Here is a 24,399-nt window from a genome sequence, read left to right as displayed (position 1 = left end):
TGTTTGTCCAAATGTGCGACTAAGATATAACCTCTTCCACTATCTTCATCTCCCTTTTCTCCGTCTGTTATAGAGCCTTCCAAATTGATAGTAAACTATTACCCGATATCCTCAAGTATGTGTTCTTAGTCTTTTCTAAAACCTTCATATTATTGTAACATCTAATTTAAATGAGAAACAAGTGGGTAAGTTTGTGAGTACTCTAAAAGAATATAATGAAGTAATAGGATGAATGAATTGAACACCCACTCGCAATGTATTTAAAGAAGTTCATAAACCATTAATATTCAAACAAAATAAAGCCTAAATTATATAGTACCACGGGCCGCAACATGCGCCTAAAGTTACATGTTCATAAATATTTAAAAAAACAAAGTCCAAGTAGCAACTACTACTCAAATAATTTGAAAATAAAATAACTAGAACGAAGTAAAAGCAGATACTCCACAATATCAGTATCGTCCTCCCCCTAAATATGTGAATATTCTACTAAAACATGATGAGAACACAACCTAGCAAGTATCGTCCTAGATTGTCTAAAAGTAAATATAAATACGAAATGAATGTTATAATGTGTTCCCATAAGTACCAAAATAAATAAAATAAAATTATAACTAATATGATTATTAATAGATTCCTGCTAAATCACGACACCTATTTTAAGTCAAATCTTCAAACTAAATGATAAGCTCACATAGAGTCACAAGATTATATAATATTTTATGCTTACACAGAGCCATAAATCGTATAATATTCTATGTTCACACAAAATCATAAATCATATAACAGCACGTGCTCACACAAAGCCACACATATTGATATGAAATAGACATTTAGTAGTAATGTTGCTTGTACAGGCTTGATATAGTCGGTTGTTGTTTGTGGTCATCAAATTAAGGACTCTGATTGTAAGCCCATATCCCCATCTTTATTATTATCATCATTATACACGATAGAATTATGCACGCATAGCTCTAGGCTGACGCCCTAACTTGTCATCATAGGGTATTGCTAGAATTATAATTCCTACCTTGCAATTATTTTCTTTAATCAATAGGTGTCTAGTCTCTATGTGATGCAATGTGATCGTCCAAATACCACAAAGGCGAGTGACCTCAAGCATGGGCTAAGAATAATATAAGTACTATACAATATGCTTTGGCCTTAATCCCGAGCTAAGTGAGTATAGGGCACTATTAATATAGAGACTTAACAACTTAACAATGCATGCAAGTGACATTATGTCTCTTATCATATTTGAAATTTCGGAGGAATTAAATATATAAAATTAAAACCAAGTCAAATTAGAAAAATCAAAAATCAAATCCAAATTGGTTTAGAAAATTAAATTCTATTAGGTTTAAGAAAATCAAATAAAATTCAAACTTTGAAAGTCTAAACGAAATAGGAGATAAAAGTTTAAAGCCTATTGTAATTCCAAAAATCAAACTCAAAAAAGAACAATTAGCGTAATTTCTTTTTAACATTAAAAAACATCTCTCTCGTAGAGAGGAAAAAAACTACGAATTGATCAATCTCTCGAATCAATCTATTTCACACTCAAATTATAGATACAAGATTCACTTACAATCTCTCTCATCATATTCTAAAAAGTCTCACAGATTGAAATTCTTCTTTTGCTCGAACTTCACGCATCAATGAATTACTTAGTAAAATAAATTGCTCCTCGTTGATTGTTGGCGTGGACCAAACTCAATAGGTGGTAGACCTGCTTGCTATTCTTTAACCTCCTTCGCTGCTTCAAAGAATTATAATAAAACTCAAAGCAATGGGCATATGAAATCTCTCATCAATTTATGTGCATAATAAACTATTTGCCAAAGAGTACAACAGTGTAATGATAGAGTCTTATGCACTTGAATTGGTGAAGATTACGAAGAAAGAGGTGGATAGTCGTGTGAGATTAAGGAATTTAGTTACCAACTACGATGCTACTCTCGTCTATTTTATTAATATTAAAATATTACGTATATTTATGGAAGGCACAATCGAGCAGCTAAATAGGGTAAGGCTGAGTCTACATGTGTTTGTTGCGTCTTGGTGATACTATTCCCTCGGATTTATGTAACTCTACCAAGGGTAGGAAAAAGAGTATTTGAGCAAAATAAACATGTTTTCAATTTTATCTATCGAAACAAATTACACCCTAAATTTAATACCAAAATGGTCTATTCCCTAAGTAAAATGCTAAACTATTAAGCGTTTTACCCAGCTAAAATTAAAAACGCTAATCATATCAGTATTTTTTTCGGGTAATACGCTAATGTGATCAATGTTTTTATTGAAAAAAAATGTTGAGCAATTTAGCGAGTTACTAAGAAAAAGGAACACACATAAAATACTGAAAAGTTAAGCATTTCATTGTTAAAAATACTAAACTATTCGACATCTTATTAAGACATTAAACTACTTATTTTTGCTAATCATAACTTTCTAACTGATAGTCTATTTTGGACATATAATATATCATTATGAGGATGAAAGAAAAATTAATGTAATGGTTTTGATTGAAACTTAATCAAACTTCAAATGATGAAGATTTAAATAAAAATATAAAGAAAAAAATTTGTAGCTTTGTAACTTTGTGTTGGTTATCTCTGTATAAATTGAAATCTTTCCTTGCAACATGCAGCTACTTCAAAGTCTTACAACTGAACTATCTCATCTACGGCGCTTAAAATCATAAAAAGCGACCTAATCTCCTCCAAGTTTTAATTTTAATTTTTTAAAGTTTTTTCTGATAAAGCCTCAATTCTTTAGCATTTTATGAACATAAAATGTCGAATAATTGCACGTTTTATAAAATATTTTTTTTAATATTTCTATCTAAAAGGCAAAATGTAGGTATATAGTGACACAAACCCATTTTGGTATTAGATGGCCAATTTGGTCAAAAACTCATTAGGAAGATGTTTAAGTTGAATATAATTTCTCTGATTAAGAAAACTGATAATACTTTTTTCACTCCCTAAATTATCACTATTTTCTATAATAATCAATTGAATAATATTTTACTATATAATAACTCGCTGAACTATCAAAAATATTTCGCCACACCCCTTTTCCTTTTAAGTTTTATGTGTAAACTATGTTTAACTCAAGAGAAAATTTTATGTTAAATAAAATAGAACAGCGATATTAAACGATGATGTAATTTTAATAATTCATGTAGTAATTATGTATCAAAAATAATTCGAGGAGTCGCAATGAAATATAGTGATATTTTAGGAGTGAAAAGAAAATTATTTATTTAACCAAATATAATTGATTTTCTTTATATAAAACAAAAAATTAACTTTATATATAAAAAATACAAATAACTGACTCGAACTCTCAATGTAGCCTCTATCACCATCTTTCTCAAAGCAAGAGAGTTTGAGGGAGGGAGGGAGGGAGTCTTCTCTTCTAGGGTTTCTCTCCGCGATCGATCCATGTTGGCAGAAAAGGCAAGCGAAGCGGCACTTTCGGAAGACTTCGAGCTACGGGCGGCGGCGGTGGCGGAGCTACTGGCCGAGGCGGTGGTTAATGAGGGCTTGATCTGGCCCTATAAGAGATGCAGATCCAAGAAGAAAACGACCGTCAAGAACACGGACGGCTTTGAGTGCGAAGTGGATCTGACGGCCGCGATGGAGTCGGCGAGGATTAAGAGGTGCCTTCTCGCCGGGATGTTAAAGGATGGCGTCGTAGCCGTCAGCGGCTTCGACGGCGAGGTCTTCGACGTGGCCTTCAGGTTCTGCAAGAATTGCGTGCGAAATGGCCCTTTTGTTTCCTGGGAGGATGAGCTCCTGAAAGACGACGAGATCGCTCCCGACGCCATCATCGACCTCATCTCGGTGAGTCACTGACTTTTGGAACAATTTTATTGTAATTGAATCTTCTTTCGGTACTATTTTTCCGGTATTGAGAAGTTTGATGCTCTATATATAATAAACACTTCTTATTATGTCAGAAATTTTAGCAAGATAGAATGGGATTAAAGTTAGCGTTTGAGCATTTACCAGTAATTCCTTCCAATCTCTGAGTTCCTGGGTTGGATGCAGTATGTTATTGGGACGAGTTTTATGGAATAAGACTAAAATTGTAGGTATTGATATGAAAAATCCCGATTTTTAATAAGCCTGGAAAAAGATAGAAGTATATTTATGGAGCCTTCTCTTAGCTATAATTGTATCTTTTTTTTCTTATTTTTTAATTTTTTTTCTTATTTTTTGATTATAGGATAAGATGTTTCTCTCTGTGGATCAGAAGTGTAACAAGCCTTGTAATATGCTGTAAATCATTCAATTGCTCCGCCACATATGCTTATTAATCCTTCAGTGAATTAGGATTTTATGATTATTGTAAGTATCTAACATATAGATGCTAAGATAGTTTATAGCATATAAATGCAGGTTATGTTTGACCTTTTCCCAGACAAGATTAACTGTATATGCCTGCCTATCATTTCATACATATACTGCTATGTCTCCATCTCTTCACTAGTTATACTGACTTCTTTGTGGATTTTACCTTGAATCACTTTGGGGCCATTTGGCTTTATGTATTTAGGAAAACTACATTTATACAAATAAAGTGTAATATAAAATTCATTTATTAGTTTATAGATTCACTTAATACATCCTCTCAACCTTCCTTCCAAAGAAAAGAAGGAAATATAAGATTTTTTGTTTACGCATTGGTTTCTTATTTAATACTATAGATGCCGAAACATATGAAGCCAAACAAACCTATATGTTAATTTTGATCCTTCTAGCTCAGATTTATTTTGTGCTGTGGACTATGGTCTCATAACATGTAATCTTAGTTGTTCCTTTTCATTTTCCCATGTCACAAGGTGTTTTGTTCTTTGACTATGTATTACCTTTGGTTGGTAGTATGTCAGCCTACCTCTGTTCATTCTTTTTCATCATGTATTTTGCTCTAAAAGAATCAATCTTTTGATATTAATTTCCCTAACATATTGTCTGGAATAATGTTAAGTTCAGGTTGAGTAATTTAACTGGGCTCAGCCCACTATTCTTAAAAAGAAAAATGTTAAGTTCAGATTAAGACCACAACTCCTGATTGTGTGAAGTAGATTAACGTAATCTTTCTTGCCGTGATGTACAGGCTGCAAACTATCTTGGGATTGAGAAACTCAAGAACATAACCTGCCGAAAAGTGGCTGCGATGATGAAGGGGAAAAGTACTGATGAAATTCGGAGACTGTTTAACGTCAAGGATGATCTGAATATCTCTGAAAGGAATTTGATAGAGAAGGCTAAGAAGGCTGAAAAATGAATTACCAGTCCTTTTGCTTATAGAGATGCCACTTTTAGTTAGAGTAGTGAAAGCCAGGATAGTTGACAAAAGATAGTAGCAATAGCAGATAATTTTCATGTAATATGATATAAACATGAATGTCTGCAGTAGAATGAAGAGAACTGTTAGAAGAGCGACAAAGTAGGAGTGCTTCTCTGAAGGTTTTCTTTGCATTTTCTTCTCTCTCTCGGCCTGTTGTTTGGCCAGGTATAACTGAGAATTGAAATTCCGGTATTGGTATGAAATTGAAGACAATGTTCAGAAGAGAGATTGTAATGTGAAGGATTTGGAAATCAAATATAGTGGATAAAGTTGGATAAATTTTCTCTTCCCTTGTTGAAATGTCTTAGATCAGAAATTGATATTCATTTGAATTAATCATAAACTTCTTTACCTGGAGTATCACTGACCCAAATATAATACAAATATCTTCACCTCATCTTTTAATGTTTTTGTTTATATTAGGCAGAAAATAGCGTGCCTTCATTTACTGAAGAAGATCAGACTCAATAGATCTGGAGTTCTTCCCCATGATAAAGTAATCAGCAGGTTCACATATCTCATAATTAAGAGTTCTTTTGATTTCCGTATCAGATTTCCCAAATAAATTGTGCCAAATGCAATGAATCAATTATAATAAAAACTAAAAGTGCAGCTCATACTAGCGAGATCGATAAACAATCGTTTCTTCAAATCATATTTTTCACATATTATTTATTACCAGACACTCTCAGAGAGTAGCAGTTTGCCTGCAATGATGGGTGGATTCGAACTGCCATAATGATGTGAGAAACAAGGGAAGAAGCATCATAAGAAACTACCTATTTATGTGATTCTTAAATTCTATATCTTAAAGTAATTCTCTCTGAAGCTTCAACTATATGGTGATTACACTCGTGAAAACTTGGAATTTTTCAAAATATGATTGAAAAGTGTTTTAACTGGGTGACTAATTCAAGTATGTTCTTAAGCATACTGATTTGTTTCCCGAAGAAATCATGGGTTTTTCTTAGGATAGATTAAGTTTTTTAGATATCTTGTAAATAATCTAAATGTATAATTTAAGTTATAGTTAAATACATTTTTAAAAACCCTTATACTTATGTCTATAATTACTCTACCTCCGATACAAACTTTATACTATACCGAATGTTGTACTTATAACTAAAGTAAAACTATTTAGAGTTTCCGTCTAAATTAACATAGTCCACCTAAATTACCAAGATAACCTTTTTGAATTTAATATATTAAATTACTAAAAAAATGCTCAAATTGCCCTTCTCCCAATCAATTTGTCCAACAAATATAGTATGAGCATTTTAGTAAATTGGCTAGGACTCTATTAAGTGGGAAGAAAATTCTAACAGTTTCACTTTAGTTTGGTAAAAAAATTATACATTATGGTAAAGTAATTGTGCATAAGTACCGCAGGCATATCAATACTTATATTTACGAGTTGTTCTTGCCAAATATCTGAGTTTATGGATCGAGACTAGGTTTATGGAATAAGACTAAGATGTAAGTATTGAGTATTGATATAAAAATAAAAAATAAAAAAAGGCCAACCTTTTTATAAGTATCTAATTTATAGACGCTAAGATGATTTATAGCATGCATGTAGGTTATGTTTGATCCTGTACTCCATAATATTAACTGAAAATTCCAGCTTACCATTTCATATATATACTGCTATATGTCTCCCTCTGTTCATTAGCTATACTGATATAGTCTGTTATCCTGAATTCTTTGTTGATTGTTTCTTGAATCACTATATGTTAATTTCCCTCACAATTTTTTCTGAATAATGTTAGATAGTTCAGGTTAAGATCACAACTCCTGATTGTGTGAAGTGGATTGATCTAGTCTTTCTTGCGCCGTCATACAGGCTGCAAACTACCTTGGAATTGAGGGACTACAGAACATCTCTTGTTGATAAGATTCGGAACCTGTTCGACATCAAGGATGATTTGAATACTTCTGATTTCTGAAGAGAAGGTGATAGAGTGAGGCTAAGAAGACTGAAAAATGAACAACTAGTCCTTTTGCTTATAGAGATGCCACTTTTAGTCAGAAGTAATTGAAAGCCAGGATGGCTGACAGAAGATAAATTTCATCAATATGATATAAACATGACTGTTTAGAGTAGAAAGGAAGAGAATTAGGAGAAGAGCAACAAATTAAGAGAGCTGACAAGCTTTTCTTCTCTCAGCCTGTTCCTTGGCCAGGTAAAACTGAGACAACTGAAATTCTTGTATACTTTATGAAGTTGAAGGAAATGTTCAGAAGGGAGGTTGTAATGTGAAGGGATTTGGAAACCAAATCTAGTAGATAATGTTGGATAAATTTTCTCTTCCATTGTTCAAGTTTCCAGACCAGAAATTGATATTTCATGGTGGATGATACATTCAGCTGATTCTTTGCCTATCATTGGGAACTTGTCATATGACAGTTGAACTAATTAATCATATACTCACTTTTATTGAATTTTATTGTCTTTTTCCCAAAGTGGGAAAATTGCATGCATTCATTCATTTATGGGAGGCCAATACTCGATTTATTGACAATTCTGCATCCCATAATAAAGTAATCATCAGGTTAACATATTTGTAATTTATGCAACTAAACATCAAAAGAAAAGAAATTTCAGAAAGTATTTCCTTTCCCCACTTTTTAGCAACCAAAACAAAAGTAATCTATTGTAATTTTGGGTCTGATCCCATATTACATATTTGTAAGCTGGCAAAAAAAACATAAGGTAGAGGTCCCCTGATTTCCGATATCTGACATCCCAAATAAAAATAAAAACTAAACATGCAATTTAAACTAGCGAGAGATTAGAACTGTTGTTTGTTCAAATCATACTCACATATGAAAATTTTGAATTCTTTCTCTAGCTTCAACTGTATGATGGATAGCACTCAGTGTGAAATCTTGAACTTAAAATATGATTAATTGAGCGTTGGAAAGCAATATCCATTGTATTAGAATATTTGAAATGAACTAATTCGTTTGTATTATGCTACGGAGGAAATCTATCTGTTATTGAAGGATATAGTAATACAAACTGGAACTGAATTTACATGCGGGTGGATTTTCTCTCTTGGTGGTGGTGTTACTATTTCTTGGGCATCCAAAAAAAAAGACTTGTATAATTCATTCTACTATGGAATCTGAGTTAGTAGCTTTGGGAGTAGCAGACAAAGAGGCTGAATAATTAAAAGATTTTTTTTATTAATTGCCAATATGACTAAATTATATGCCTCATATTTGGATTCATTATAATAGTCAAATCATTTTGTCACGGGCATATAGTAAATCATATAATGGAAAATCAAGATATATATATCTTAGATATAATTCTGTGAGACAACTATTAGAAGATAAAAATAATCACTGTGGATTACATTCGATCATGCATAAATTTAGTGGATCTTTGATTAAAGGCTTAATGAGGATTTAATTAGAAAAAAATATTGTGAGGTGGGTCTAAGACCAGTTGAATATCATCACCAAAGGATGACAATCCTACCTAAACCATGAATTTCCATGCTCTAGGTTCAAAGGAAGAAACAAGTTTGGAGGGTGATAATGCAACACACTATCTTGACCTACTCGGAAATTATTTGTTAAGCGCTACGTTCCTGTAATGAATAAGTGATGTGAGTTAAACTCTTAAATAAGTTTGTATAATATGTATGTTTAATCTAAATGAGCACCTAAAAGAACTCTACCTATATAAGTACGAACTCAAATCGCTTCTGTCGGAGTTTGATCAACTCCTAGCACACTCATAAATTTGGAATCAGTGTATGGTCATTAATGCGCGACTAGAAAGAATATTGAGATTGTAACAAATATGTGTGTGAATTCTCCGATTGTGTCATAAAGTTTATTAATCCAAAGACTTTATGTCTATTAACATAATGATACAACTTTTTGTTACGAATTATATTTGGACCAATTTGGATGTAAAAATTTATGGAAATTTTTGTGATGATAGCCTCAACGGATCTAATGGCTTTCATTTCACGTAAATCCGAGGTTGGAGTGAAAGTTAAAATAAAGGAGTGAAGAAAGGTCAGAATGGAGCATATCGATAAATGTCTGATATTGCGGCGATTACTGGAGTGTGGCAAACGGCCAAGGGTGGTAATGGACGGCCATATTGCAGAGTGACTCGTGATTGAAGAGGGTGGCTAGGGTTGGGTGCTTGAAAATATTCTACGGTTACGATCTATTATTACGAAGATAAGCACGATATAACGACTATGATGAAAGATAAGAACGAGATAATAAAATAACTAAACTCATTGATTAATTCCACAATTATTTGCTTTATTTAAATTTAAAAATAATAAACTAATTTACTAATTTGACTCGATTGACTCAATCCACATGATCGGATCGTAATAGTCCACCACTCTTTCGATGTTTTGCTTTGAAGGTTACTAGTATGCGAGCTAGATCTTCTAGTTCACATTGTGCCCATAGACCCATAGGTTTACATGCAAGTCGAGCTCAATTAGTTGATGCGGGTTCAATGGGTTGTTCCACTAGTTGTCCTCCGGCTCATACTTAGGCCTCAAGTCACACTCATGGGTTCCCAACTAGTATCACGTGAGGTGGTCGAGCTGGATCGTAAAAATTTAGGTCACCTTGAGATACATGCACTTCATTGGATAGCCAGAACTATAACCTAGCAATGAAAATATCTTCCTGCCTAGGGGCGTCGCTATGGGCCGCATGGGCATTGATAGTGGCTGGGCAAGGTTGTTGGTCAATAGCAATCGACGTTTGGTGGGCTGTCGCAGTGATAAGCAGCAGTGGAAGCTGAAAATCATGCTTAGAATTAGGTTGTTGCAGCGGCGGCCACAGCGCATCGCTGGTGAGTTCATCGATCCCCAATGGCTACGATTGACAGCCATGGCCCCACTGTAGTGGAGCAGAGGCAGCGGAGAGCCTAGACAAAGCCACCCCAACATGGCTTGGCTTGAGCGATATTGCCACAAGCGTGGCTGTCGTATTTATCCACGCGATGGACTCCGGTGGCTATGGTGGCCAACCATGAGATTGTAGTCCGCTAGTGGAAGCTAACCGTGGCCACTGGTGGTTGCTGGAACACTGGACCCGTGGCCACCAATAGCGATGAGGGCCGTCGACGATGGTCTTTCAACCATCTCCTGGGTCAGTTGTTGACATAGTAGGGATCATATGGAAGGGACTAGATGTGGCCATTGGCTAGGAGTGCCTAGATCGTCGCCGATGGAAAGTTGGAGTTCTAAACCTTACTTGATGCGAACTGGGACAGATCAGATCATATCATGAGGACATTAGGTTGGATGGATTAAACTTATTTACCTTTTAATTGATTCATGCTTATGTAAGCCTTTAAGTCAAGTTTAGTTAAGTTATGTAAGCCACTAAGGCAAATTCAATTAAGTTATGTAAACCACTAAGATAAATTAAATTAAGTCATGTAAGCCTCTAAGGCAAGTCATATTTTGAGTCGTATAAGCCTTTAGGGCTAAGTTTGAGTAAGACTCATTGTACCTGACCTTTATATATAGACGGACAGAGCTTCGTTGTTTATTAATTAAAGCATCAAAGTATTGAGAAACTATTTTAGTTTTGAGTTTATTTTAGTAGTAAGAGTAAGATAATCTAGGAGCATAAGTAAGTTAATTATAACCGTTTATTTTCTTAGGAATAGAATTAAGTTAGAAATCCTAATTCTACCACCAACACATAGCCACCATCACCTCCATGAGCCAACTTACCTTACAGTCGTTCACCATCACCCTTGGCTGTCTGTCACCCTCTGACGACCGCTGCAACGTCGGATATTAATCGTTTTAACTTTACTTCACTATTTTAATTATATCTTTTCATCCAAATATTCGATTGACATGTAACTAGAGTCATTAGAACTCTATCTCGTAAAGCTATCACCACTTAAATTCTCATAATTTTCTTACGTCCGGATCAGTTCAGATCTAGTTTGTAACATTGGTATCAAAGGTGACCCTTTGTCCTTCATCCACTTTTCTAAAGATATCTTCTAATCTAGCTATCCGATCTGTGGGAAATTAGATTCATTAGAAATATCTTTTCTAAGGCCATAACCTATTAAAATTTTATATCGATCCAATAACTAGATCTACCGAAAAATCTCTTAAAATGCTTCATATAAATTTCTGTCCAAAAACTTATTCGAATCGGGTCAAGCCGGTTTGTATCACTACCTTCCACCACGACTGGGGAAGACGATGTCGGGGCCGTCGCTAGGGGCTTCTCTGACATCACATCAGAGACTGGGATGGTCTATAAAGGTAGAAGGGATTCCAATATGACTAAAGGTGGTGCTTTGGCCGCGGTTTGGACCGGCTCTTTCCTTCCCTCACCAGTTGGGTTTGCCTTGCCATAGGGGATTGGTTCCTACGTGGCTAATGGCGTTGGCAGTGCATGGGAGTTGTGTCGAGCTCGGAGAACTGCCATCAAGGCACAGAGAGCCTTCTCGATCCTCTCGGAGACCTCTTTCGATGATTCCATGAACTTGACCAATGCCCTCGCCCTTGCCATTGCCTACGTGGGTAGTTCATCGCCAACGGTTGCCGTTGGTGGTGGTGGCACTAAGAAAACCTCCATAGGGACAGAGAGAAAATCTTGGTCTTCTATGGGTGCTCCTTCCTCGTTCGTTTTTCTCAATCTCATGTTAATCATTGGCCAGAGTACGTCGACTCTGATACTAATATTACGAACCAGATCTAGATATAAGAAATTTACGAAAATTTGTGGTAGTAACCTCACGAGTTACGGATCTAATGGCTTTCCTTTCACATAAATCCAATATCAAGGTAAAAAGTTAACAATAAAAGAGTGAAGGAAAGTCAAGATAGAGCAAATTAGTAAATGTCCAATGTTGAGGCGGTCGTCGGAGGGTGGCAAATGGCACGACCATTGGTGATGGTGGACAGACGTATAGTAAGGTGTCTCATTGTTGAAGATGTTGACTAGGGTTTCGATGCTTGAAGAAGTACTAATAGTTACGATCTACTCCTACGAAAATAAGGACTATATAAAAATAAGGATGAGATAATTAAAATAACTAAACTCAATGATCAATTCTACCATTCTAATTAACTTATAACCACTTTTTTATAGGAGTAAAATCCGAGCGGGTCGAAACCACATATAAATTATCTCCTTCATTTGAACTTAGAAATAATAAACAAATCTAACTAGCTAACTTGACTTGACAAATTCGACTGACTTAACCCACGTGGTCGGATCATAAGAATTCACTACATTTTCAACACCTTGTCCTCAATGTGACTAGTGCGCGAGCTAGATCTTTTGATTCACGTCGTGCCCATAGACCCAAAGGTTTGCATGCCTGTCTGGCTCAATTAGTTGACACAGGTTCACCGAGTCGTAACAACTTAAGGATTTTACACTATGTGAAAATTCAAACGATAAAGTATTTTCACTTATGTATCAATATCCTTCTGTAACAGCAAATATATTTGGACAAAAGTAACTTTTAGTACAAACCTAGTACCAGAAAATGAATTTGCAATGCAATGCAATTAATACTATCCTCTGTTAGTCATCTACCCTCTTTACCGGTAACTAGTAAAGATTGCAAAGAATGTATAGTCTTGTTATTATTTGGATCAACCAATTAGTGTGCCTTCAGTCAAAGATCCAAGGGTACATACTTCTGATGTTATACTCTTCTGCTGGCGTATAGTCATTTGGGAGGTTGAACATGTTCCGGATCTGATCAATGGCCTTCCCTCTCATCCTACAGGCTGCTATTTTGCAGCAGAGATCTTGGAGATTTGCAACCTTAAGATTGTAGGCACCCTGCATAGAGGTGTTATCAGAGTCATTAAAGAAGAATGGGCAAAACTAGTTCACTTTCTTGGTACATCTCAACAATTTGACAAACAGAGGAAATATTGTGTTATTCCAATAAAACAAATAATGTCGAACTGGAGAACATAACGAACAGTGGAACTCTTAGAGTAGTACACAATAATATAGTCTGTTTGAAAAGATTTTTCTTTACTTTCATTTGATTGTTATCATTTTAAAGGAGCAGAACAAAGAAATCCTTGTTACAATTATTTGAGATACACGGAGAAGGAAAGATAGTATATCTTTTACAGCAACATATGAGAGGGTAATCAAGGATCTTGGTGAAGTAAAACAGAAAAGGAGTCGATCATTCATCTATGGTTGAATACACAATTATTTGTGTCAAGAGCAGGCTTATATAATTTGAAGCATATAGATTTACTTGTAGTCATGGAATTGTAATCATGGTTTAAAAAGAATCTACTAGCAAAATTTGATGAACTAAAAATAGTCAATCTAGACCAAGGAACATGAGGCACATGAATAACTGTTGCATTTTTTTTTCAATGGAAAAGCACTATATCACTAGTAGAAGAAAAATTAAAGATCCTGAGTACAGATTAGAAACATTTATGTACAAAAGAAGAAAAAAAAAAGGCATACCTTTTATAAAAATAAAAGAGAGTAGAAAAGATACAGTATCAGCAAAGTGAATAAGAGGATCAGGTTTATGTTAGTTAAATAATTCTGATTAAATACATAGAAACTACCCCAGAATGCACAATTCTGTCCTGAAAAAACTGCAAGAATATACTCTGTAGGAGGGAAAAGCGGGAATAGCCCATAAAGCATAAAACACTTCATTGAGAGTAGCCAGGACTTGTAATGGTCTTAAGTATGATAAACTCAATTAGTAACACAAGAACAGAATCGCTAAATAACTAAAAGTAATAATAGACTTAAATCATTCTTTAAGAACTGACCAAGTCAACTAATATATAGGAAAAAAAGACAGTACAAATGAATCATTACTCAAAAGAATCTCAGAATATGGCACAATACTCTAAAACTTGATGGGCAGCTTATAACTCGTCTTTGATTTCATGCTTAAGAACTATATAAAGAAGACAACGTAAAATCTGACTAAAAATACAGTATCATGAAAAAAAATTCTAGACTAAATAAGTTGCCAACACTTGTACTACTGAAATTGTGATGTTCAATTTATACCAAAGAAAATGCACATGAGTAAACCACTATAAGAAAATGCCTACATTTGTCTATTTCTTATGTATAAACTGCTATAAGATTAAAGTAGAGATCCTTGCTACAGATCAGATACATTTAGCTACAAAAGAGAAGAAAAGAAATATCTTCTTATAACAATACAACAGGGTAGAAAAGATATAGGTTCCTCCAAGTGAATAGGGTGATCAAGTAAAGGTTGGTAAGATAGTTATGATTAAGTAGATAGAAATCCATCGACGAAAAGAGATGTGGCTGTCCAGCAACAACCAGTTATTGGTGAATTGGATCAACGATCAAGCTGCAAATACTGATTGGGTAATCCACCATATTGTGCTGAACTGTACACATCTGCTTTCATTGTATCAATACAACAGGGTAGAAAAGATATAGGTTCGGCGAAGTGAATAGGGCGATCAAGTAAAGGTTGGTAAGATAGTAATGATTAAGTAGATAGAAAATTCAATCGACGAAAAGAGATGTGGCTGTTCAGCGACAACCAGTTATTGGTGAATTGGATCAACCATCAAGCCGCAAATCTTAATTGGGTATCCACCATATTGTGCTGAACAGTAAACATCTGCTTTCATTGCATCCTTGGATCAAATTAGGATTCACTAGTAGATACAACAATTAACCTGAACATTTTCTAGCTCAATATGTTGTTCGCGTAAGATCTTCTGACCTCCTGTTAGGCGAACAACTGGATGCTATCTATAATCAGACCTAATTCAATGACTATGGTCTATGGACCTTTCTAAAAAAAAACAGAATGCACAACTTTCTCCTGGAATAAAAAACTGTAAGTTTGTATTCTGAGAGAAAAACTCATAGAAAGTGTTCATGGGAGCATTGACTAGTAATCATCTTAAGGAAAGGTAAAATCAATTATTAGCTCAAGAACAGAATTGCTGATAGGAATTAGCTACTTAAATCATGCTGTAAGAATTGACAGAATCAACTAAAAATATGGAAAAGACAGATCCAGAACATATTAAGTTATTTTCTTGAAAGATTCTTGGAATGTATGCTAGAATAGATACCATTCCATGAAGAAAGAGTAAAAACTGACTAAAAGTACAATATCCCGGAATAAATTTATAGATTGGATAACCTGCCTTTGTTTGTACTACAAAAATTAAGATGTTCAGAACACAAAAGAAGTCCTGATATATATAAGCAGATTTCTTTTTTCACGTTATATTATACAGGCCCAATAATATGGCAAGTAATGGAACACATTCCAGGAGACTATCTCTTATACCACAAAGAAATCTCAACTTCATAAAATAAGTTCAATCTTCAATAAACGTAAAAGCAAGCTATAAACTGACTAAAATCTTCTTATAATCAAGATTATAGTTTATAAAAGGATTCATCAAATCGATCGATAGCAAAACAATGCATTGTACAAAGCAAGAAACAAGCAAGAGAAGCATCAAATAGATCAAGAACTGATCAAGCTGGTAGAAGGGAGATTTTATTCCGAGAGGGCGATTAATTACCATGAGGACCCAGTAGAGCTCGTCCATGTCAAGGGACGCTGCGAACCTCGCATCCCACCTCTTGAGATCGTTGACGGAGAGCTCCGTGTCGACGTGGACCTTCAAGAACTCGACGATCTTGGCGAGGACCGGGGGGTTGACGTGTTTGACTGTGATCTTGCCGCCAGGTGGCGCCTCGATCTGTGATCGGAGGGACTCGATCTCCATCGCCACCTTATCTGACACCTCGAATTCGGTGCCGTCAGAGGTCCTCAACACCACCTTCTTGTCGCCCGACTGCTTCTTCTTCATCTTCTTCTCCGTTTCCTCGGCGTCGGAGCTCTTCGACTCTACCTTCTTCCCCTCCAATTTCTCGGCGTCGGAGATCTTCGATTCCACCTTCTTCTCCTCCAATTTCTCGGCGTCAGAGCTCGTCGATTCCACCTCCTCCAACAATTTCTCGGCGTCAGAGCTCGTCGATTCCTCCTCCTTCTCCTCCAATTTCTCGGCGTCAGTGCTCGTCGATTCCTCCTCCTTCCCCTCCAATTTCTCGGCGTCAGTGTTCGTCGATTCCTCCTCCTTCCCCTCCAATTTCTCAGCGTCCGAGCTCGTCCATTTCGCGTTCTTCTCCTCCAATTTCTCAGCGTCCGAGCTCGTCCATTCCGCATTCTTCCCCTCCAATTTCTCGCCGTCCGAACTCTTTGACTCCGCTTCTTTCTCAGCCGATGCCTTACTCCCCTCCAATTCCTCGGGAACCGAGCTGTTCGGCTCCACTTCTTTTTCACCCGATGCCTTATTCTCCTCCAATTCATCGGGAACCGAGCTCTTCGACTCCAAATCATATTCGCACGATGCCTTATTCTCCTCCAATTCATCGGGAACCGAGCTCTTCGACTCCAAATCATATTCGCACGATGCCTTATTCTCCTCCAATTCGTCGGTAACCGAGCTCTTCGACTCCACCTTCTTCTCCTCCAATTCCTCCGCAAACGAGCTCTTGGACTCCGCTTCTTTCTTCGCCGATGCATTCTTCGACTCCAATTCCACGATAACTGAGCTCCACGACTCCATCCACATCTCCTCCATTTCCGCGGCATCGGCTCTCTTCGACTCCACCTTCTCCTCAGATGCCTTCTTCTGCTCCAGTTGCTCGGTATCGGAGCCCTTCGGATCCAGTTCTTTCTTATCCGATGCCTTCTTCTCCTTCGATTCCTCGGTAACAGAGCTTTCCTCCATTTCCTCGGCATCGAAGCTCTTCGACTCCACTTTCTCATCAGATGCCTTCTTTTCCTCCATTTCCCCGGCATCGAAGCTCTTCGACTCCACCTTCTTCTCCACCATTTCCTCAGACTCCGAGTTCTTCCACTCCACCTTCTTCTCCTCCTCCAGAACTTTCTTCCCCTCTAATTCCTCGCCGTCCGATCCCTTCTCCTCCAATTCCTCGCCGTCCGGTGCCTTCTTCTCCTCCATCCGCTCGGTAGCACAGCTCTTCAACTCCACCTTCTCCTCCGACGTCATCTCTCTAGAACTCTCTCGGTTTCTTGATCGCTCTAAAGAATGGTTAGTTACTACTGGGAGAAGTGAGGGCTGGCTGGTATTTATAGGACAGGAGAGAGATGGGAGTCGATTAGTTACGGATGGGGATGGAATTAGAAGGGTAATTAATTAGTTATAGGAATTAGTTGGGGCACGATGGCGGGAAGGCAAAGGAGGATGGCCACGTGGAGCGACTGAGGTGATGAGGCGTTTTGGACCGTCAGATTAAGTTAATTCCGTTTTAGGTAGAAAACGGAATAACCTAGGTCGTTCCAAGGTGGGGCCCACTGAAGCATAGGTCAGCATTTCGATCTCGAAATTTAATAAGGGAATTTATTAAAAAAAACCCTAAATAATATTTAGGGCTGTCAAAATAATTCAGCCAGCTAGAGCTCTGTTTGAGTTCGGATCGTCAAACTTAATCTAGCTCGATTTAAAATTGAGTCCATTCAACTTTAATTTGTAGAACAGACTCAATATTATTTTTAAGTCGAGCTCGATCATGAGCTGCCTTAATTAAGTTCAGCTTGATAAAACTCAAATCTAATAATATATTATTTAATGTTATATGAGTGTAATACGCATGACTAATAAAATTATTTAATTAATATCTAAAGGCTTATAACGACACTATATTAGTTCTTATACCTTCGGTCTTGAATCATGCCTTATTTTAAAATTTAATAATCAAGCTCGATTAGACTTGAATTGATTCACACTCGTTGCCAATTATCGTCCTCCTCCTCTACTGCTTATCTTATACTTTCATTATCAAATCCTAGTAGAGAGTTTGTGTCAAAATGCTATTGTCGTATCTCCTTTCATCAATTTGTGTATTAAGCTATTTTATTAAGGCCTATTTTCACTTCTTTAGGAATAATTTTTTCTTATTCTGAAATACAACTCTTTATTTCAAAATAATAACAAAACATAATAATAACTCCATTCTAGAAATATAAATATTATTTATCAAAATTACATCTTATACCACACACTAATCTAATTACTAATTTATTATTAATATCTATCTCATTAATCTACGAAAGGTATTCACAATAATTTCTTTAAAATAAAATTTTCTTATTTTTTTTTCTTTACTTTATATCATATTAAAAATAATTATTATATACTTACTCAAAATACAAGTGACATAAGAATAATTATTTTTTAAATAAAGACATCGTTTTGAGAATAACAAAATAGGCCTAAATGAAAGAAATCTAAACTACATTGAGGCTTGCTAGCACTTGTTACTTATAAAAGGAGTCAAGCCCAAGATCAAATTATGAGCTCGTTTAATAAACCAAATTATCTTGTAATTTGCTCCATCTTGCTTGGGCTCTACCCAAATTAGTTTGTATACATACAATATGTTATATGCTTGTGGGAAATTTTGTTCAATAGGAGCAGACAATACTTAGCATATGAGTAGAGTTCATATCCTAAAATAATTATATATTTGTATTTCAAGTAGCTTTGAAGCAAATTTAGTTGATCAAGTCAAGTTTGAGCGAATGCATTGACATGGTAACCTAAATCTCACTTATTCCAAGCCAGGCTGAGCCCAACCTTAGCTCGTTTACAACCCTAATACATTCTCGACCTAGTATGCAACATCTTTTTCCTTATCATCTTCTTCATGAATCTCAAATTAAAACTTCTCAGCTAGAAAATTTGTTCTCCTGGATCATCATCTTCCTCAAAATGCAAAAGAATGCATCCTCAACCTACACAACCTCTTTATTAATAGATCGGTCAATTGATCATGATATTTTCATAAGGAGGTAATATGTGTAATAATCGAATCTTATTTATGTGGGAAAAACCTAATCCAATTATTAATTAAGTCATATGTCCTATTAATATATTTTGTATTTTACTTATTAGCCAATTCATTCGAGTCCAATAGGCTCAAATATTGCTTCTAAGGGCATTTATTTGTTGTGGAATAACTTCTGTACTAGTTTACATAAAGATATAGTGGTGTAGTTACTATACTTCGATCACGAGAGAGAAGAAACAAGAAAAGAGAAGGAGAGAATGACAAAAATGATAGTTAATTATTCTGATATATTTTCAAAGGTAAGTATAAATAATAATTGAAAAATATAAAATTAGGAGAGGGAAAAATACATATTAGTAAACTAGCGTTAGACATGATCAAAGGGCCCAGCCCGCCCGTGCCCGGCCCGGACCCGGTTTAGGCCCGGCCCGGCCCGAGCCTGAACTATCCATGGGCGGCATGGGCAGCCCTTTGCCCGCCCGACCCGGCCCGAAAGCCCGCCCGTTTGGCCCCAACTAGGCCCGCCCGTTCTGCTACAGCAGCCCGCCCGTCTACTACAGTACTTTGCCCGTCTGCTACAGTAATTTACCATTGCTACAATAAATTTTTTTAAGTATTGTACCATTTTGCATTATTTTAAGCACACCTTTAAAAAATTTTAATTTATTTTAATTATTTTTTAAATGGAGGAATATAAATATTTTTTTTAAAAAAAAAGCTAATAGTTAAAAAAATTCTAAAAATAGCTAAAATATGGATTAGGCCGAGTGATTGGTTGGTCGAGCCGGCCCGGCCCGACTAGCTAGCCCGATCTCTCACGGGCCGACAGGCAATAACGGGCTAGACTATTCTAGCCCAACCCGAGTGATTGGTGAGTCGACCCGTGAACAAATACTTAAGCCCGATTGGCTCGAAAAGCCTGGCCCGAACTCGGCCCGGCCCGCCCGATGATTATGTCTAACTAGCGTTGAAATAAGTTTGTAATTTAGTTATATGCTAATATAAAAAGGCTTATACTAAAATAAATTTATACTTTCCATAATGCCTTGTTCACATGTGGAATATGGTTGAAATAGGAATAGAAATATATGTTTATTATTACAAAAATGAGGAATTTTTTCTAGAAAGAATTATTCTTATATTTACTTGTACTCTGAAATAAAATTATAATAATTATTTTTGATGTGATATAAAGTATAAAAAAAGAGAAAATATATTTTATTTTTCTAAAATTATGATAAAATACCTTTTTGATTTGGTACAAACTAGATCGATGATATATATATTAAGGATAAATCGGTAATTGGTTAGTGTGTGGTATAAAATTTAATTTTAATGAATAATATTAATATTTTAGAATAAGACTATTATGATATTTAGTTGTTATTCTAGAATAATTGGTTGTATTCAGAATAAGAAACAAATAGGGTTAAATACACTTACACCCCTAAATTATATTTGATTTTCACCGGCACCCCTAAATTTTAGATCTAAGTAAAATGACAAATGACAGCGACCAAATATGCCTAATAACTAAAATGCCCCTTATAAGTATTCTATGTTTCTAAACTAAAATAAATTAAAATAGTAAAATTATATAGTTACTGTAACACCCATGACAAAAAAAAAAGAATTAGCGCACACGCCATGCGCGTGCACTCTAACCGAAGCGCACGCACGCAGTTGCGAGAGATGGGAGAGAAGTTTGCCGGAGAACTCTACTCCGCTCCCTTCTCCGCCTCGCCCCTATTTAAACCCCTCCCCTCTGGCTTTTCTATGTTTCACAATCTCTCTCTCTCTCACTCTTCCACCCCTTTCTCTTTTCTCCTCCGAGCCACCGAAGACTTCGTCGCGAACAGCGGTCACCGGAGCACCGACGGCCAACCAAACCCCCTCATCTCAATCCTCGGGTTAGCCTCTATCTTCCCTTTAATTTAATTTGAATATTGCTTAGTAAATCATGATTAATTATAGTTTATCAATTACTACTTTCGCTAGAGAAATTCGCCGGCCAACGTCTTCGAGTCGACTACCCACCGGTCTAGGAAGTTTCCTCACATCAGCCCCTTGCCGTGGGTACCCAATTTGGGTACCCATGGGGTGCGTGGGAGGCGATGCCATGTCGCCTACCACCGCCGGGTTACTTGGACACTAGCGGCCACCACCGACGGTGGTGGCCTTGCTCGTCAACCTCGATTGACTCACCTCTTCATGTGGAAGAGGTGGGTACTCGAGATGGGGGCTTTGAGCCCATTTTTCACTGAATTAGGAAACTCCATGGCCACCGGCCATGGAGTTCCTCATTCCTCACCATCGGCCACACTAGCCGATGGTTCAAATCGGGCTGCAACCCAAGTCGACCTCGTCGACTTTGGGGAGTCGGTGGAGCTTGGCTGCCGATGATGGGGATCACCAGCAACAGCATCTCTCTCTCTCTCTCTCTCTCTCTCTCTCTCTCTCTCTTTCTCTATTCTTAGAGAATCTTAGCTGGGTGGGGGTTGATCAAACTCCCCACTAGCTTGTGTTGGCTACGGAGTGGGTTGTAGCCTACGCCCGTAGCCAGCAGTGGACTGGGCTCATGAGCCTAGTCCACCCAACCCCTATGGACTACGAGGTGGGACGCAACTCACGCCCGTAGCCGTGGTGAGCCCAGGTCCACCCGACCTCTATGGGTTACAATGTGGGCCGTAGCCCACACTCGTAACTAGGAGTGGATTGGGCTCAGCCCAGTCTATCCCAATTTTTGTGTAGTTAATGTGGTGGACTGGGCTCTTAAGCCCAGCCCGCCCAATTTCTGGGTAGCTACAGTGTGGGTCGTGGCCCACACTTGTAGCTAGCCTATCTTTCGGCCTAGTGGACTGTGGGTAGGCCCACATCCCACTTCCTCAGCATTGATGCTGACTAGGCCTTGAGCCCAGCCCAGCCTATGAACCCTTGAGCCTAGCCCAACATGTGGACCATAAGCTAGTCATTATTAGTCTTTTATTTTCTTTAACTTGTGTTAGCTACATTTTTTTTATTATTTATTTATTTATTTTTCTCAATCATGTTATTAATATAATTAAGAATAATACATAATTAAAATAGGCATTTGAATTTATTAGTCTTTTCAATTATCTTTGACACTTACAAATTTGGATGACTCTAATTTTACCATAAATAACCATTTTTAATTAATACAAAATAATATATTAATAGGAAAGGATAAATGTAAAACCAAGTCACCTACAACAAGGTAGTTAGTTCTATAAGTTCATCATTTTTATGTTGATTGTATCTTATAAATTATTAGACTCATTACTATGCGGGGATGATCTCGAAATTCAGGAGAAGCCGACTGATTAGGAGACTCATTACTAGCGGTGTGCTCTTATGCGATAATTCTGCTATGTGCGATGATTCAGCTACAAGTAATAATTCTGCTCTGTGTGATTTAAGAGAGCGGTGTTGATGAGCCTACGACTGGGGTCCTTAGTCTGATGGCCATAGACAAACATGTCATATGCAGCGTCGCCAGACATATATGAGCAATAATACCGCTAGATGACTAGTCCCCCTCGATACTATGTTGCTTTGTGAGATATGACATTAGTGACACGGTTTCTGTGTGGATTTTTATATATATTGAGCTATGATGATGAAAATTATTAAAAATTATATTGTATGCATTTTCTTGATATGCTCATAATTATGGATTTGCATTTCTATTTATCATGTAATATAATATTCATAGATTACTATTGGATTATACTTGCTGGGCCCCGTGCTCATTGCCATTTTGGTGGAAATAATTCAGAGGTAATTATAGAGGACGTGAATATCGAGGAGTAGCAGATTTGTTTTCCTATTAGTATTGTTTATTCTATTATTCCTAGTTGGACTTAGCTCTGCGATGATTTTTATGCTTAAAATTTGTGTATGTACTTATATTCCTAGAGGCTTGTTGAGGCCTGCGATAATTATAACTTTGGATTATTTGTTTGGATCATTATGGTATTTCTAGACTTATCCAAATACTTTGTGAGATTATTTCACTGAACGGTCACGTGAGGATCACGTGGAACTCTCCATGGGGAACAAGTGATTTTTGGAATTTTAGTTACCCTCAATCAATTTAATAGTTTTTTATTTGAAACCATCTTCCCAAGATCTCTTTATCCTTTTTTTAAACTTCTGAAATTCTCTTGCAACTATTTAAAGCCTTTATATTTCCTTCTTAGCAACGCACTTCTTTGTAAGCTTTGATTTTAAGATCCCAACAACTTTTGACACACAAATCCTCACCATTATGACCATGAAGAAAATCTGGGCTTTAATTAGTTAGGGGAACTTAGTAGCGGCACTGGCTCTATGTCCATAGGAAAATCGTGAGGAGGGAGGGAAAGAGAGAGGGAGAGAATGGAGATCATCATCAGATGGAGAGAATGAGAACAACGAAATAGGAGGAGAGGAGATTTGAGTGCATTGTCTATAAGAAATTAGAGGGCACGGGAAAAATGGAAGTATATTTTGGTACATTTGGGTTATTTGATATACGATGTATTCTGATATAATTGTCACGTAAGTTGAATTGCCTAATTTAACTAACGGTAACATTAGTAAGATCACGACGAATGGATGCACGCAATTGATAGTATGTTCAAGTCCAAGCTAACTCTCATGGGTGGGCCTGCATCCTTCAATTAATATCCCATATAAGGATAGTTGTATCATTAACAACAGAGTATTCCTCAATTAATTAACCCATATAAGGATAGTTTTACCATTAATAACAAAGCATCCGTCATTTTTAATCAACATATGAATCTCGGGAAGATGAGTGTGGGTCCGAGTCCGGTTCGGATTTGGCTCGTACGAGGCTCCTGGAAATTTCCCGGACAGCTAAAGCTCAATTCGTTTTCCTACTCTCGATTGGTCCACGTGCCCTTCACTTGGCTTCTTTCCTAAGTCGGTCCGCTCGCGATTCCCAGACCCCACGCGGGTTCGGGTTGCGTATATCCCACGTCTCAGCGCACAACTAAAAAGACGCGGGTCCCACCCCCTCCACCAATCACGCGCCACGTTACGCCGAATCATATTAGTACTCGCGTGACACCGTACCGCCTTGAATACATTTACGACTCGGTCTCTTCCCGTGGCCTATAAATACGCCCTGCCCCCTCCCCCTCT

General features: G+C 36.8%; 2 protein-coding genes across 2 annotated transcripts; one reads left to right on the top strand and one right to left on the bottom strand.

Moving 5' to 3' along the window:
* Positions 1–3,354: 3,354 nt before the first annotated feature.
* LOC140798471 (SKP1-like protein 11) lies at positions 3,355–5,643 on the top strand. The gene is made up of 2 exons (XM_073152309.1): positions 3,355–3,854; positions 5,131–5,643. The coding sequence occupies exons 1-2, from the start codon at positions 3,453–3,455 to the stop codon at positions 5,299–5,301; spliced, it is 573 nt and encodes a 190-aa protein (XP_073008410.1). The 5' UTR covers positions 3,355–3,452; the 3' UTR covers positions 5,302–5,643.
* Positions 5,644–12,822: 7,179 nt separating this feature from the next.
* Positions 12,823–17,472, bottom strand: LOC140799072 (uncharacterized). Its single transcript, XM_073153215.1, has 2 exons — positions 15,933–17,472; positions 12,823–13,188 (listed from the first exon to the last, which is right to left on the bottom strand). The coding sequence occupies exons 1-2, from the start codon at positions 17,427–17,429 to the stop codon at positions 13,015–13,017; spliced, it is 1,671 nt and encodes a 556-aa protein (XP_073009316.1). The 5' UTR covers positions 17,430–17,472; the 3' UTR covers positions 12,823–13,014.
* Between the last annotated feature and the right edge of the window lie 6,927 nt (positions 17,473–24,399).

The sequence above is a fragment of the Typha latifolia genome, chromosome 12 (genome assembly GCF_019914945.1).
Source record: "Typha latifolia isolate L0001 chromosome 12, TyphaL0001v2, whole genome shotgun sequence".
Classification (NCBI taxonomy): Eukaryota; Viridiplantae; Streptophyta; class Magnoliopsida; order Poales; family Typhaceae; genus Typha; species Typha latifolia.
The sequence above is the reverse complement of the archived record's forward strand: the minus strand, read 5'-3'. Positions and strand labels throughout refer to the sequence as shown.